Genomic DNA, 17446 nt, shown 5'->3' with positions numbered 1-17446 from the left:
AGAAACACATTTATTTTCTTGTCTAAATCAGATCCCCAAATACAAACTGTGAAGCACACTTTAAATATAGTCTTAACATGAATTCAAGTAGTTAAAAAAAAAAACAAAGAGATGTGGCTCTCATTGTAAATAGCCATGGGAAAATTATTTATTACCTCTGCTTCCAAAGAATGAAGACGAGTTCTAACTTTATTCTCCAATACAGATAAACATAAATCATAACAACTGGATAAGAGGTAATTGGCAAAACACTGCAGAAAGTTATATGAAATATGGAAACTCCCACTTAAGAGCATAACCATTTGTCTTACTATGTCTTTAGAAGACTGCTGAGAGTGAATTAGCTGCAGGGAAAAAGAATAAAGTTTGAGAGGAGAGGAACCACTAGTTGAAACAGTTGAAGTGTCCTTTTTTGTTGTTAATGTATGTGGAGAGCTCTAACGACATTGTACCAAGTTTGAGATGCAAGTAAGGGCATATGCTTTATTCTTATGATTTATTATTTCTTTTGCTGAAAAAAAGAGATGCCCATATAAAAATCAATTTTTATATCCATTTATCTTATTTTTCTTTGGAGCAGGACAATTTAATGATTTATATAGATCGGTTCATGATACAATATCCAGGTTCACCCATCAAGTTAATTTTAAAATGTTTCTATGGCTTTCTCCTTAATAAACTGAAAGAAATGACCAGCAGAAGCAGGTATGATGGTAGAAGAAAACAGCAGAAGTAATAAAGGATACAAATGCATTCCAGATGATTGGGAACAGACAGAAAAGCAGAGTTTTCTTAATGTGCAGGGTGCCTGAGGCCTGGGCATCCGGAGCTCTGGCCTGTTTTCTCCACCTGTTATAAACTGCTTCAGAGCATGTCTAACATTTACGTGTTTTCTGCTCATTCCCACAATGCATGGTTTGTGAGAGGCAAGATCAAATTGTATTAATCCCTGTTTGGGGGAAAACAATGCCCCAAATCTCAGACACACTGAGGGTTATCAATGTTAACAGAAGCCTCAGAGGAAAAATGAAGCAACTGTTTTGATATAAAAACTACTTCATTATCAGTTTGTTAATTATCACACCACTGTAGCCTATAACAAAATTAACATTTGCCTGGGAGAAGATTATGACACTCTAAACCAAATAGCCCAAATTGTGGCTGTCAATGTGCAGAGGTCTTTATAGGAAAGGAACATGAAATGTGGTTCCATTAAAAACGAACCCTTTCCACGGTGCACATAAGGGCACATATTTTAGATTCACAGAGTCAACAAAAGCCTCTGTGTGGCCTCATTGCTAATTCAAAAAAAGCCTCTATTTGGGACATTACATTCTTGTTTATACATAGCAACAATAGCCAGAAAGAAATAGCAAACAGCATGAAGAAATTAGAGGTACATTGCTCTTAATACAAATGTTCTTCATAGTTTTGCTCTAGTGTGAAAGTTATTTTCAAACAGTTAAATTCAAATCCATGGTTACAAACATGGAGGTCTGAGAGAGAAAAATATTAAATCTCTAGATAAACGAATTTACCTCTATCCCATTAAAAGCATGACTTGTGAGAGGCAAGATCAAATTGTATTAATCCACTTTGGGAGAGTGGATAATTGTCTGTCACAATACATAGATAACTGAGCTGGAGCAGAGCTTAGAGTTTTCTGAGGCAGATAGTTACCATGGTAACATACAGTCAATGATGGCCTCCTCTCTAGCATGGGTTAGGAAGACAATTTTGGTGTGAAAGAAGAAGATGCTAGGGCAGGACTTTGTTTTCAGTCACTAGGGCCCTCCTCTTCCTCTTATTTCCCTTACTCTTACTGCCTCTGCCATCTTTGTTTATTCCTCCTACAATGCATTTCAAATCTCTATGATGAGAGTAAAATGGTAGTGATGGTGGTAACGTCATTAGGACAGAGAGAAGCAAATCACAGGAACTCGCCATAGATGGCAAAATAGCAATTGGCCTGATTTTGCTGCCACTAAGTAACCTGAGCTACCAACTGAAAATTTTGAGCACAGGTCAGTGTTATCTTCTAATGTCACTAAACTGTCCTTAAAATATAAGTGGTTTTGGAGAAAAGATGTATTTCTCTTGGGCTATCACCAACAAGTCATTTAGTGTCCCCCTCCACTGCTCTCTGTGTTCTTAGAGTTCAATCCTTGGTACCTCTCCCTCACCCCCTTGTCCTGCAGTCTCTCAATCCCTATCTGTCTTCGCTTTCTCTTCTACTAGTTCTATTCCACTATCTATCATGTCAACCACTCTCCTGCTACTAGCCTCATCTCCTTGACCCTGTAGCATGCTGGGGTTAGCAACTACCAGTCCAAAAGAAGTGACTTAATATTCACAAATTGTGTGCCACTTGTTAAGTCACTGGCACCTTGAAATTGGCCAGATTTTACCTGGAAATTGGCAAAAGCTACAAATCAGAGATTCCCCCTATACTCCTCCCTCTCGTATCCCCAAGGTCTGGTTTATTAGTGCACCACCGCCCTGGTCCCACTGCCCTTCCTTTGTCTCATGCTGGCAAACCTCAACTATAGGTGAAAGTAACTGCTTTCTTCATGTATACATTTGGATTGCTGGGTATTTCTAGAGAAACTCCCAAAACATTGCACATTTTTGCCACTATGAATTCATGACCTCCAACAATTCAGCCCAACAATTCTTTTGTGTTTTCCCAGTTAGTTCTTCCATTCTTTGCAATATCTAAAAGTTTGTCCATGTTCTTTGAATCTCTAGCTCCACTACATTCCCTTAGTTCTAGATCCTGCTTAATAGAAATAAGAGAAACCTTCAAATGGGATATTCTCAATTTCTTTCCTCCTCACCTTACCTTACCTTACTTAACCTGCACATTTGTCTTTATCCCCATATACTCCCTCCTGCTGTAATGGAAGAAAAGTACATTCTTTAGAGTCTAATCCTTTATCTCCTCTGAAGTCTGTCTCTGTTGATATATTCCAATTTCTTTATTGAATCTTCAACTTCTCTCTTGTGGGTCTTTCCTTCTTATTTGAAGAGGGATGGTCTGGTCGGCCCCTGGATATCAACCCTCATCACTCCTTGAGCCATCTCCTAGTTTCTTAAACATACCATCCTCCCTCCCACCCCACAGTGTTTTACACATGCTTCCTTCAGTCTGAAATGCCTTATAATCTCAGTGCAAGAAAGCTTTTCCTAAACCACTGAGCCAGTCAGGTTCTTTTGCTCTTTGTTCTCCATATATCTTTATTATATCTCTTCTGAGCATGTGTCTCACTTTGTAATTATACATTTATTATGGCAATTATATAATTAACATCTTCTGCATGATATAAGCTCCATGAGCTCTGGGAGTGTATGTGCTTTTGCTCAACCTTGTGTTTCCTGGACCTGGCACAGTGCCTGGCATATAGTAGGTACTCAATGAAGAAATTGACTCACTGAGTGTTTTTTTAAGCATTTAAAGCCATCTTTCCCATCCTCCAAAAATTCATCTCAACCTCATGTCTACTTATCTCTCTCTCTCTTGTACTTATTCTCTTACTTACTCTCAGGCTTGCTGGCTGTTTCTTCCATCCTCCATCGTCTCCCCACACTAACCTCCTTAGAAGAGCTGTCTCATCTTCCTTTGTCCATTTACTCACCTCCTGTTTATTCCTTGCATCATTGGCTTTTATATGTCATCACTCCACTGAAACTGCTGTCACTAAGCCCACAAAGGAACCTCTTTCATTAACTGTTGCACGATGTCCACTTCCACTCTCAGTACCTTATGAGACCTCTAAGCATCACTGACATTTTTCAACTTCTTCCTTCTTGAACATATACCTTTTCCCTTAGCTTTCACACTTCACACTATTCTGGGTTTCTTCCTGCCTTTTCAGTCTCACTAGCTGCTGTTCCTCAGCCCATCTTTTATATGTTAATGAACCTACCCTCAACCCTTCTCTCTGCTCCTCTGAAAATTCACCCACTCCCATGGTTCAAATACTGATGACAACCAAATGCCTACTTTTAGCTCAGATCTGATTTCCATTCCATATCCACCTGCTTATTGGATATTTTTACGTACTTGGATATGAGACTGTAGATATACACCACAAACTTAACATGTCCAACACTTAACTCATTATCTTTTATCCTTGCAATTTGTTCTCCTTTGTGTGTTCCCCTTCATAGAGTGACTACTACCAAGTTGCCTAAGTGAGAATCCTGAGCATGATCTCGGCTCTCTTTCTCTGCCCTAATGCTCTTATTTAATCACTAAGATCTGTTGATTCTATCTCTTGAATATTTCTGGAATCTGTCCACATCTCTTTAGCCCATAACAATAGTCTGGTCACTTCTCAACTGGATTACTGCAACCACCCCTGAGTTGGTCTGTTACCAATATCTAATCTTATCCATTTTAATCTATTCTCCACACACCAGCCAGAATAGCCTTTCTAAAACATAAATCTGATCATTTCTGTCTCCTCTTTAAAAACCCACAATACTTCCCTCTGTCTGAGGATAAAATCCAAGTTGCTTACTCTTGGATTACAGGCTTAAATGGCTCTGTACCAGCTGTTTGGCTCCTGCTTACCTCTCTAAGTCTTCTATCTACTCCCCTCATTCCCTCCATCCTTGAACCCTATTCTCCAGTCATGAACTGCGCTTAAGTCTTGGACAGCTCCATCTTTTCTTACCTCTGGGCCTCTGCATATTCTCTGCATGGAACTTCCTTCCCCCTTCCTCCATATACTCCTTAATTCCTGCTAATCCTTCAGGTCTCATCTTAAATCTTACTTCCTCTGAGAAGTCTTCTTGCATAGTTCCTGGCACATAGTAGCTACTCAATAAATGACCTTTCTTTCCTAATTCCCTTGTTTTAGTTTAATGTCAGATTTTGCAGTTTTAATATTGTTCAAGTTATTTTACTAATAAAATACAAACACAATAGGCTACTTTACTTTTTAAAACATTCTATTATGAAGATCTACCAATAGAATATTTTGAGTGATATGATGAACTTTTCTACTAATGAGTTTCATCATAACTGTGGCACTTGTAACACTGTCTCAAATAAAAATCAACGTAAAAAAAAAAAAAAAAGGACTTGCTTCCCAGCTTTTGGAGAATAATTCTCAGGAAAGGTTGACATGGCCATAGAACTAACGTGTATTATATATATAGTACTCTAAATTATGTTATAGATGTTTTACTCTTCTAATTCATCTCTTTATTTTTATCAGAGCAGTGCCCACTAAGTGATGTTTAAAAGAGCCAAATTTTTAATATTTCATCATCTACATACATGGCACCTATGAGAAACATAAGGAGGCATAAAATATTGCATTAAATCACATACAATGTCTAATACCTGGCAGTTTTTGGCCAACAAGAATGGTAATTTCATCAATTCAACCTAATACAATATGAGTGATATTGAATAAAATTATGTAAAGAAAAACAGATCAAGAAAAATTATAAAGGTTATATGTATATGAACTTGAATATATATAGGTATCACATTTATAAATTCTTATACTCTAAAGAAATATCAATTTTCTAACAAGCTTAAGATGATCCCACAGCACAAAAGTTAATTTTTTTGAGTCACTGAGTTCCCTTTAAGAATCTAATAAAAGCTACATATTTTCTCACCAGGAAAAACAAAATGCTTAAACGCTTATATAAAGAAAGTCAAATTTCTAGTGACTCAGAGTCCATGAAGCCAAGATCCAAGTTTAAGAAGCTCTGCAATAGCAAAATTTTAAACTATAAGCTAACAACTGAATAACGATATTCAACCAAAGTTGCCTTCCTGTGAAAGTGCAGGATATTCATATATTAAGTAACCACATTATTTTTCAAAGTAAAGTCTGATGGGTGAATGTATTTCCTCATTTTAGCCTGGCTGGATCACAGGAACAGAAGGGATATCAGAATGATTTAAAGTCATGTTAGTAAATTAGAAAAAAATAAACACCAAAAAATATTCCTGATATTTAATGTCACACGGGTTTCAGAAGAACAAAGTTATTTACCCAATCCAATGTGCTTATTAATAAATCCTATTATCCATACGCAGAGGTAACAATTTATTTTTTACCTGTAACAGTTGCATTTATTTTAAAACCAGTCAGTTTACTGAAATAACTGGGTCATCTAGTTCCTTAAAGTTAGAGGAAAGTGATTCATTTTCAAGGATAATTAAATGAGAACATGTCCATTCCAAGACTATACGACCGTACACAAATCCTATAAAAATAATTAAAATCCAAAAAACAAATGTATTACCTTTGACAGAAATTCTATTGTTAAACAGGCTGTGGATAAGAAATCATGAGCTCCAACTTTTTTGCCTGTTCCATGCCTGCAGTCACCTTTGTCTGTGAATGCTTTAACATGCAGCCGTGTTCTGTAAGTCCATGATTTCCTAACATTTCTAGTTCCCAGCACATGCTGCTGTAATGATGGCATGATGACTCACATCCTTACCACACTCCCACTTTCATTATTCAGTGTAACACCTCATCCTCCACAACCTCTCACGGGTTACAGCATATCAGAATGGGGAAGGGGTAGGAGCCGCCGACAGTGGAACAGGCCTGAGTGCTAGGCCGACAGTGGAACAGGCCTGAGTGCTTTTTCAAAACTGCAAGCTGCTGTGAAATCCATGTAGTGGGTTGTGACTAGCAGAGGGAAGGGTAGAAGTTTAAAATGGAATAGAATATAATATAGTAGAAGAAAAACATCAGAGTGCATCATACATTGTAAGCATAAGTATCTCTTCAGATGTGTGTGTGTGTGTGTGTGTCTGTGTGTGTCTGTGTGTGTGTGTGCACGTGCATATGTTTAAGGTCTTGATATAAAAGCTATTTCAAAATGTAGGTCTTGGTTTAAAAACAATCTTAAATTTTCATGTTGGAGATCTACGTTCTAGTCCCAGCACGATCCCTGAATACTGTACAATTTACGTCTTCCTTCTTTCAGTTAAACCTCACATCAGCCTCACAATCATGCTATAAATTAAAATGGTGTCCCTTGGGTACTGTTTTAAGTATCTAAGAGAAAGGTACTCTCCTTAGATAATACAAAACAAAACGAAACAAAACACAAAACTAAATAACAACCGTATTATTGCTTTAAAAAAAATTCCTATCTATCTGTTCATGACCAAATAAATCACTCTGGTTGCACATAGCACTTCCATCTCAGGAACAATCCATTCAGATCATATTTTGAACTTGTCTTCTAACATTTTATGTTTCAGTGTCTCTCATATCTCACGTTTCTGGCTTGACAGTCGTTACTTACCTCCATCCTCTGAGAAGCTTCATAAATTATATTGAGAAAAAATATTTCCCTGTACATTTCATATTTTTAAATCACTTTCCTGGGTTTTTTGTTCTCAGTTATTTTCCCACAGTTCTAGAGTTCCCTTGAAAACATTTACCTATACCTCTTAACTCTCTACTCTTTTATTCTTAGAAATGCATGCTGTATTTTAATGGATCCCTACAGCACTGCCCCAAGTTATAGTACTTCTTTCTGACAGCTCTGGAACAATCAGCTGGCTGAAGCCTACCTTCCAAACCTACTACCCACAAAATTCAATCAAAGGCACCATGACCACTGTGTTTTCAACGTCTACAGACAAATGTGGCTTATGCTTAGTCACCTGGCTTAGCCAAATAAAACAATCAGTCATAAAGCCTTTAAAAGTTTGCATTTCAGGAAGAAGACTTCAGAGGTCTACCTTTCTTAATACCTTTGGAATATGATCTCTTTGAATATAGAGTTCATTTGGAAGACAATGTAATCTTTTTCTCCTCAAGTTATTTACGTTCAGCATTGAGTTGCACTTTTGAAACATTTAGAATTTAGTTTAAAATAACTTAAAATTCAAAAAAAGTCTTACACCAGAGAAGTGTTGCAGTGGGTATTATGCTTAAGTGAAGTCTGTGTCAAAATACATTTTAAGAAATGAGCTTAATAAATCAATGACTACTCTATCTTCTAATTGCTCAATCCCAAATCTGTGGAATCACTTTGACCCCTCTTTTCCTTTCACACCCATGTTTAATACATCATCAAATCCCTTTGGTTCTCTTTCAAAATATACCCAGGTTCCAACCACCTCCATCTCCAATCCATCTCTATCCCCACTATTATCACCCTGGTCAATCTATCATCATTTCTCAACAGGGTTACTGCAAACCCCCTATCTGATCTCCCTACTTCTACTCTTACCTTTCTATCGTCTGTTCTCAACACTGTAGGCACTATAATCCTCTAAAACCTCAGACAGATCTTATCACTCTTCTACTCAAAACCTTGTGAGGGCTCTTCACTATACTCCAAGCAAAACCTAAAAACTCTTACAGTGACCTACATTTTTAGGCTCCTTGTGAGCTCTCTAACTTCCTCTCCTATTGCCCTCATTTTCATTCACTTCATTCCAGCTACACTGGCCTTCTTGCTGTTCCTCCAACTCACATGGCATGAGCCAGCCCCAGGGCCTTTGAACTAGCTGTTGCCTCTGCTGAACTGCTCTTCCCCTAGACATCTCCATGAATAATTCATCTCCTTCACCTTCAATGAGGTCTACTCTGACTACCAAACAACAACTATAACTTTCCTTCTCCCCACCAATCCAATCTTGCTTATTTTGCCCTACTTTTTCTTTTTTCATAGCTATTTATCACCTTCTAACATATTAAATATATTCTTTATTATGTTAATTGTTTACTGACTTTCTCCTTCGGCAAGAATGTAAAGTCCATAAGACCTGGGATCTTTGTTTTTTCAGAAAACAAATTTATATTTTTGTCATGGTTAGGTAAGAAGATTCCCTAGTATATTCCAAAGGTACAAGAATTTACATCAGTAAATTGGTTCCATTTTTTTTTTAAATGTGCTATCTCACCTTGATACCACAATTCTCTAGATAAAGATTTCTATTTTAACTTATTTATAAAATTTGTTTATTTATATCAGACACCTGATAAGGAGCAACGTATCCACAAACATTTGTCAGGTGTGGGATGGAAATGCGTAGATCAAGACAGAACTTTCCAAGTCCCTTAGAGAAAGGAAAGCACGGCCTAAGCAGGCTTTTCTTGCTTGGTCCTAAATAATCTTAAAACAGATGGCAAAAGCTAAATGCTAAGTCTGCTGCTATGGAAACCACTATCACAGCAACCCATTCTAGAGCCCCACCTATGAGATAAATGTTTGTCTCCCTCTTGTTACAACCTGAACCTGCTAACGTTCACTCTAAGTCCTACTAGAAGGTACAGCCACTATAGATACAAATCAGCTTGACAAAGAAGTCTGAGAGAAACTAGGTCATACACCATTTCACCTTAAACATAGTCAAAATCCAGCAACATACTGAGAAAGAGTTTTATACAATTTGCCATGTTATTCTGCATTCAAGTTCCACATTTATTATCTATAAATTCATATATCTTACCTTAATATTGCAAGCCTGCTCCATTAACCTTCTTGCATTTTCCTCTGCCCTGTATCTCTTTGGAAGCTGGACTCTGAAGAACTTTAAAGCACCTTCAAAATCAGCCTGCAGAAGATCTTCCTTTGAGGTCTAAAAAATAATCACCAAGAATCATCAATTACATTTTAACCTACATTCAGAACGAATACATTGTAAAAGGAATTTCTATTTTCCTGAATGTACTTTTATAGCCAAGATCTAGGTGAGCTTCAAAAATTTTTAGGAAGAGATTTCTAACCTCTTTAACTATAAGCTGAAATAAGTCACCATAAATCCTAGACGTGACAAAAGAATTAACAGGCTAACATATTTAATTTATATTACCTGAAGATTTGAATAGTGGATCTTGGCAAAGCTAACCATGTTATGGCTCTAAAAAAAGAAAAATGCCAGAAAAGGAAAAACTTTGAACTCTGGGACTAATCTGTGATTTTAGCTTGGTAGGCATTTTAAGGATATTTTACAAAGCTGGCTGAAGACATAGACAATGCAATCAAAGCACAGCAGAATTATATAATAAACACCTAATGAGAGAATGACTTTTCAACTAGTGACAGTAGCAGTTCAAGTGAAGAAAATAAGAAATTGTACCCATATCTTTCTTTTTTTTTTTTTTTTTTTTTTGCGGTATGCGGGCCTCTCACTGTTGTGGCCTCCCATTGCGGAGCACAGGCTCCGGACGCGCAGGCTCAGCGGCCATGGCTCACAGGCCCAGCCGCCCCACGGCATGTGGGATCGTCCCGGACCGGGGCATGAACCCGTGTCCCCTGCATCGGCAGGCGGACTCTCAACCACTGTGCCACCAGGGAAGCCCTGTACCCATATCTTAAAGACTGTTATAAAACAGTAAATGAAGCAAACCACTTAACTACTGAACTTCTTATGAAAACTACTGCTTACCAGATTTACGTAAGAAATAACCACCACTTATAAATATATGTATACCCAGAAAAAAGACTGAAAGGAAATAAAAGAAAATGTTTCTCTGGATAGTGGGATTATAATTTTTTTTCTTCTTTATATATTTTGCTGTTTTTCCTGCAGTAAAGATTTTGTAATAAGAAAGGCAATAAATATTTTAATAAACAACTATAAGTAATCGCTGGCAAACACTGAGACACAAATTAAGAGATTGAGAAAGACTGGGTACACAGAAGTAGGCCAAGACAAAAAGAAATAAGGCGTTTTAAGAGTCAGCACTTAATTGTCAAAAACTGCAGAAATCAAACAAAAACAAACAAACAGACAAAAACAAAACATGGTGGCTAGAAATCACAGAGCTACATGCTAGTTCAAAATATTACTTTATTTACATTCAAATTTAAAACTGATTAACCTTAAAGACTGCATTGAAAGAGTATAAGGAAGTCAGAGGAATCCTGCTCATAATGAGTTGTCATCACCACCAGCCTGGTCTAAGCCATTGTCATCTCTCAGCTGAGCCACTGCACTAACTCCCCAACTGGTCCCCCTCTTTCTGCTCTTGCTCTCCACAATCCACTCTCCTTACAGCAGCTAGATGATACTTTTTCAGATCATGTTGCTCTTCTGTGTAAAGCTCTCCAGTGGTTCCTATTGTGCTCAAAATAAAACTCAAAATCTTTACCATTGCCCACAAGACGCTTCAGGATCTGGGGCCCTTGCCTTCCCCTCCAGCCTCATGTTGAATCACATCTCCCTCCTTGCTCTCAAGCTCCAAGCACACTGGCCTTCTTTCTGTTTTCTTGTACACACCAAGTTCATTCCTAACAGAAGGCTACTGCCTGTTCACTCTGCCTGGAATATTCTTCCCCCAGATCTTCATAATGATAATAACTTTTTGTGATCTAGATTTTAGCACAAATATAAGATCTGAGTTAGGCCTTTTCTGAGCAGTTAAATTCTTCCCCCCAGCCCATCAAGTCATTTTCCATCCAGTCATTTTCCAGTTTTACATCTGTTTTCGTCCTAAGGAAAGGGGATTTGTCTGTCTTGTTCTTTGCTGTATCCACTGCCTAGAGTACAGGAGGTACTCAACAAAAATTTACTGAATAAGTGAATGAATTCTACTTCCGCCTCTCTTCCACTATACATATATAATTCTTTCTTCCCTTCTCTCCTCCCCTTTAAACAGAAACATGTAAAATAGAATAATATATTAATTCACACAGTAGGCATTTTCACAGGGAACTAGGTTGGCCCAAGTTTAGATTCACAAACTAGTAATCAGAAGACAGAGCCAGGCTAATAGTGCCGGGGAAAAAAACAAGCTTCAGTACATCTCAGATTTATTTCCTCCCTCACAGATACTGAGAGATGGTGGCAATAAGCAGTGGAGAGAATATTTAGCATGATAAAGTGCTATCATCTCACCTTAACTTGGTTGGAAAAGGCAGTTACTGGAAACAACTTCAGCCCCAAAGAGGGCCTCTTCAACTAAAATATCAACTGCTGAATTACTGAGAAAGCATCCACCTACCAGTTATGCCAGATATACTACATCCTTTTTCACCTGTAATACTGGTTCTGATGATTATCTCTTTGGCAATTGTTGGGAAAGTTCAACACAGGCTGCTTACAGAGTTTGTAGCGAAACAGGATTAGTAGCTTTCTTCATTAGTCAAAAACCTTCTAAGGGCACCTCTTCTATTGTCAGTGCAACTAACCTCTAGTTACCTGCAAACAGATGCCCCAAAATGGTGGGGAGCAGTCCACTGCCTACAGGAAGCAGCATGGTTACCTAATTTCCTAATACGGCCCAAGGCCTAATTTCAAGTCCAGCCTCTGAGTTCATACAAAAGCAGAAAGATTAGGATTAAAGATGAGAAGCCAAATATCCTGTGACATTTGCCCTCTGGTCAGGCAGGGATGGCCAGGCACACAGAGCTGCTGTTTGGAGGAGGCTGTAGTCTCAGGGGAGGTACAGCAAGGAGCTCCCTACCCAGGTGGGGCTGAAGCTCAACTCAGGTTAAGTCTCTGGAAACCAGAATTCAGAGTGCCCTGTGACTGCCCTTTCCAAGACACCGCTGGTGTTAGTGAAGCTCCAGATTGCGTGACTGGCCCAACTCAAGCCCCTGAAGAGAGGAGCTCTGATAATCATGAGGCAAGTGTAGAAAATGCATCTTATTTAATCCTCTAATTTTAGCCTCTAGGAAGTACTTGTCAATTAGAGGTCCTCAAGCAAGGTTGCAAAGGATGGAATAGTCATTTTAATTCCAACTCTGGCTAACTCATGGTACTGCATAATTCTCCACCGTTCTCCTACTTTAAAAGTGGGACTATATCCAACCTCGAGTATTTGAGAATGAACAAAGTTAAGGCATATGAGTATATTTTGTGAACCCCAAAACAAATGTAGGGGACATTTTGGAAAGTTGTCTCTGTTGCTCAAATATGCTCAGATACTGAAATTTTAGTATAACATTTTGTTACATTGCTTATAGTCCTTTTTTCCTAACCTTACAGATATATTTCATATATATTTAACAAAATTTGAGTCACTTTGTACACATTATTTTGTTAAATACATACACCTCATAAATGTCAAGCATTGATGTAATAATATTAGTCCAAAATATAGGTAGTGGTGCTTTCTATGAAACTAAAACATGGCTTCAATCACACATACTAATTATTAATGAGCTGACTATGGAGATATTAACTTAATTAATGGTTATAATTGAGTTTATAATTGCATGAATGCTAACCCTCTACTCCAACAAAGAAGAGAAGTTTAACACATGATCTTGTGATAAGACCCAAGCTTTAAAAATACACCCCTAAAAGGCAGACTAACATTTCAAAAACAAACCAAGTCCCCAAAAGAGGTTGGGCTGGCTTCTGGATAACATTATCCATCTGTACTCACTATACAGAACCCCATCAGGCTAGAAGAATTGATTTAAGTTGGAAAGGCTGTTCTTCAACTGGGAAATTCTTAGAGTTTTTCTATATTACCTTCAGAACAATAGTGAAGGAACAGTAAAATAATGAAAATGCAATCACTTTCCAAACATTATTTGTTAAGTAATGTCAGTCAGAAGATAATATAGACACGAACCAGGGAATTTGAATAAGCAAAGGCATGTTTTCTTCCCTTGTACAATAAAGGAAAGAACTGTACCAGCTTTTAAGTAAGAACTAATAGATGATAACTTTTGAAAATCAGTGGCTCTGCTAATACTCATCTTTTGCTCTCCAAACTTTCTGTCAAATCCTTTTAAGTGATGATAGGAAACATGTTTACCAATTACACCTTCAAAGGTAACATTACTTCTTCCTCATTTCTATGAAAAGAGCTATATAAAAAGATTACCTGGATAATTAAAAAAACATTTAAACAAGTCCTACTTCTATTTCCTTTCAAGTAGGTAGAAATAAATATCCGGAGGGAAAGGTAAGTAGGATGTTAATGTAAGAATCCTTCCCACTCACCCCAGTAAAATGAATTAAGCACATTGCCAGGCACACAATAGACACCAACATACATCTGTTCCATGAATTTATAAAGGATCTACTTCAAGCATACTCACTATTAATAAGTCAAAAATTTATAAGATGCAAATTAGAAAGGAGATGTAGGACTTATTTTTGATATAAAAATTGACTTTTATATTTGGGGGGCATCAGAATTAGGGGGCAATTCTTTTGTATATTGGGGGGCATCAAAATTGACTTTTATATTTGGGAGGCAACTTTTATACTTGAGTCTTTAACTTCTTTTAAGAGTTATCATCTCTCTTCAGTGAGTAATCCTTGCAGCAGTCAACAACAGAGGTAAAAATGGGAGAGAAACTTTCTCCTCTGCTCTTTTATTCCCTCCTTAAAATTAATGTTTTAAGGAAGTCCACAAATTAAAAAAACAAAACTAGGATGCAGTTTGACAGCATAAAGAAATATGATCAGAATTAAACTTTCAATGGTTACTGGAGGGACAGCTGGAACATTTGGCTATAGATATATGTCAATCCTCTTCAGCCTGAGAGTCCTTTGGATTCACCGTGCACAGTGCCCAGAGTAACAGATTGAAACTACAGCCAACACTGAGGTCAACATATAATGATCTGATAACTTCCCATGTCATATAAAAGCAAAAAGAAAAAATCTAGGAGGATAGGGAAGATTTTGAACCTGAGTAAAAGTTTTTCCTCTTTCTCCAAATTTCACACACTTACAGAGGAATATGAACTCTGGCTATGTGCCCCTGCTAATACCATTTGGAGTGTGTTTTTCCCACTGAAAAATTCAGTGCAAGAGTATCACATTTTAAAGTGATTTTTTTTTTTTTTAAAAGAAAGGAGGGTGGGTGGAAATGAACAGTTCTAACATTTGAGTGTTAGCTCCAGATGCTTCTATTTGAAACCTCTCATTTTCTTGGATGACAAATCTTTCTTTAAGGGCCTCTGATAAGCAGCAAAATCTAGGTTTGATTATTTTAGGGGATTATTTGAAAAAATTCTAGGCATGTTTCTCTTTCTCACCTTCGCTATATTCACCACAAATGGCTTTTCTTCCTTTAGTTATAGCGTCTAACAGGATTTCCATTCCGTTGAGAAATGTTTCTGGAGGTCTGAGAATCATTTGGAAGCACAGGCTTTTAGAAGAGGACATTACTTAGCTGGTATCTAGGATACGTATATCCCTTGCTTTGGTATTTTAATTTCACCAAAGAAACGTGTGTTTGGTGAGTCTGCACACAGAATTTATGCCTTGTGGTAATATCTAAAATGGAGTACTTGTACTTGATTTATTAAAGGAAAATTATTCTTTACTAGGTGTACCTTTGAAGGACAATAAGCAAAAATTCCAAATGTGCTTGGTGTTCTCATAGCTTGATGGTCTCTCTGTGAATCAGGGAACAATAAATAAGGCTCAAAGTCCAAATCTACAACACTGTCTTGGTAAATCTTCATTTATTTGATCAGTTTCATTAAAAAAATTAACTTGTCTTATATAAAGAAAACTAAAAGTTTTAAAAGTAAAATAAGGGATTTGTATGTGTTTAACCCACACACACATTCATATTTAAAACATGATTAAAAACCTAAACTTCGGGCTTCCCTGGTGGCGCAGTGGTTGAGAGTCCGCCTGCCGATGCAGGGGACGTGGGTTCGTGCCCCAGTCCGGGAAGATCCCACATGCCGCAGAGCGGCTGGGCCCTTGAGCCATGGCCGCTGAGCCTGCGCGTCCAGAGCCTGTGCTCCGCAACGGGAGAGGCCACAACAGTGAGAGGCCCGTGTACCGCAAAAAAACCCCCACAAAACCTAAACTTCAGTGCTTGCCCTCTTGACTGGTAATGGAAAGACTGCAACATTGCATGTGGCAGGATTCCTCTTAGGATTACCCTGTGCAGATTAGCCGCTGATCCCACATCATTAGCCAGTCCAATAACACAAGGCTGAACAACTGTACTTCCCTCTGGTACACATGGTAAACTTTGAGCAATAACTCATTGGATGGCTGATCCCAATTCATAGCCACATTGCTAATTAAAGGGCATGTGATTTCTCAGAATGTAGAGTACCCTAGTTCTATCGACGATCTTTTAAGTACAACACTGTATAACAAAGTCAGAGATTTCCAAATGGCCCTATACACAACGCGGCACACACTTTTCACATATAGTGCAAATGGCACTATTACCTGCAGTGTTAGAGCCCAAAACAACCTGAGGGCTGCACCACCACCTCAGGTACCTAACTGAGCAACCAAGCCGACTTTGTACAGTTGCAACGTATAGATATCTATGACCTCCCACAAATCTGAAGCTTGGGAAGCTTATGGGTTTTGTTGTTGACAATCGTTTTACACTAGAGTCATCCGGATTTTGATGCAGATTTTAGTACGAGTGATATTCTTAGTTATCAATTTTATGTTTTCCTTCAAAACACTGAAAATGTAAATGCCAAAGATAGACAGCGCCGGATCACTGTAAAGTTATCAGTGGAAGCCTGTGAGACACAAAGTTAAGCAGTCTTTAAGAATATTAGACCAAAAACTGATTCCTCAAAGAGAGGCAGAGAATTGGTTGAAATATATTTTAGCACTTCTTAGTGTCAAAGCTCCTGAAAAAAAATGCTTTTTATTTCACTGTTAAAAAACAAAAACAAAAAACTCCTTTCTAATAGAATCATGAATCTTCAGTTTTCTCCTTTATTAAGAAAAAAATGTTATGATTCAGGGGAACAAAATTCAAGTGAGCACTGATGACCTCACCTAGGCATTAAAACATATATATTGAGCTCTTCTTTCTTAAATGACAAAGGAACCATATTTCTCAAAATATACCACCCCCTTCTTTATAATTGTATGCTGGTCACTGCATCTAACTTCACCTTGCAATGATAAACAGATTTTCTTCTGGGTGAGAAATCCCTTAGGTGCACGGCTACCTAACATGTCTGTTATGATGATACAGGAGAGATTATATTTACATGCAAATAGATACATGAGACTTAATAATTGTAAACATAAGCATAAACAAAGATGAACTATACTAGAGGGAGATATGTGAGAGAAAAGAGTTAAATTCAGTCAATATTGTACTTCTGAAAAAGACTCAAATATGAGAGAACCAAATGAGGGAACAGTCTAGAATGGTATTAAACTCCATTGTATAATATAAACAAAGCAAAATTATTCTTGCCCAATTACCAAATAATGGTATAGGACTACCACAGACCAATCACATTATAGAACAGTTGCTAGGTATAGTTCTCAAACCACTAAAAAGAAACACTGCACCAGTGATTGTGGGTATTTAATTTTAACCCTTGGTAGGAAGTGCAGAAGGGTGATTTTTCTCTTGTTCAGGAAATCAAAAAACAAGCAAGGCAGACTTCCCAGACTCAGCACAGACCCAACAGCTTTAAGCTGTTTCATAGATACACAGTTCGAACATTCCAGGAGAGAAATCTGTAATTTCCTAACCAATGATTTTTAAGGGGCAAAATTCCCTATTAACACAACCAAATT

At 37.6% G+C, this 17446-nt stretch overlaps 1 protein-coding gene across 4 annotated transcripts in view; it reads right to left on the bottom strand.

Annotated features, from left to right (window-relative positions):
- RABGAP1L (RAB GTPase activating protein 1 like) overlaps nt 1-17446 on the bottom strand; it is a 682701-nt gene that overhangs the window by 127477 nt on the left and 537778 nt on the right. For all 4 annotated transcript variants that reach the window (XM_060034268.1, XM_060034260.1, XM_060034251.1 and 1 more), the window contains one exon: nt 9455-9583. In XM_060034268.1, the coding sequence (XP_059890251.1) occupies nt 9455-9583 (129 nt within the window). The remainder of the gene's footprint in view (nt 1-9454; nt 9584-17446) is intronic.

The sequence above is a fragment of the Delphinus delphis genome, chromosome 1 (genome assembly GCF_949987515.2).
Source record: "Delphinus delphis chromosome 1, mDelDel1.2, whole genome shotgun sequence".
Taxonomy (NCBI): Eukaryota; Metazoa; Chordata; class Mammalia; order Artiodactyla; family Delphinidae; genus Delphinus; species Delphinus delphis.
Note: the sequence above shows the minus strand (reverse complement) of the source record. Positions and strands in the feature narration are given on the sequence as shown.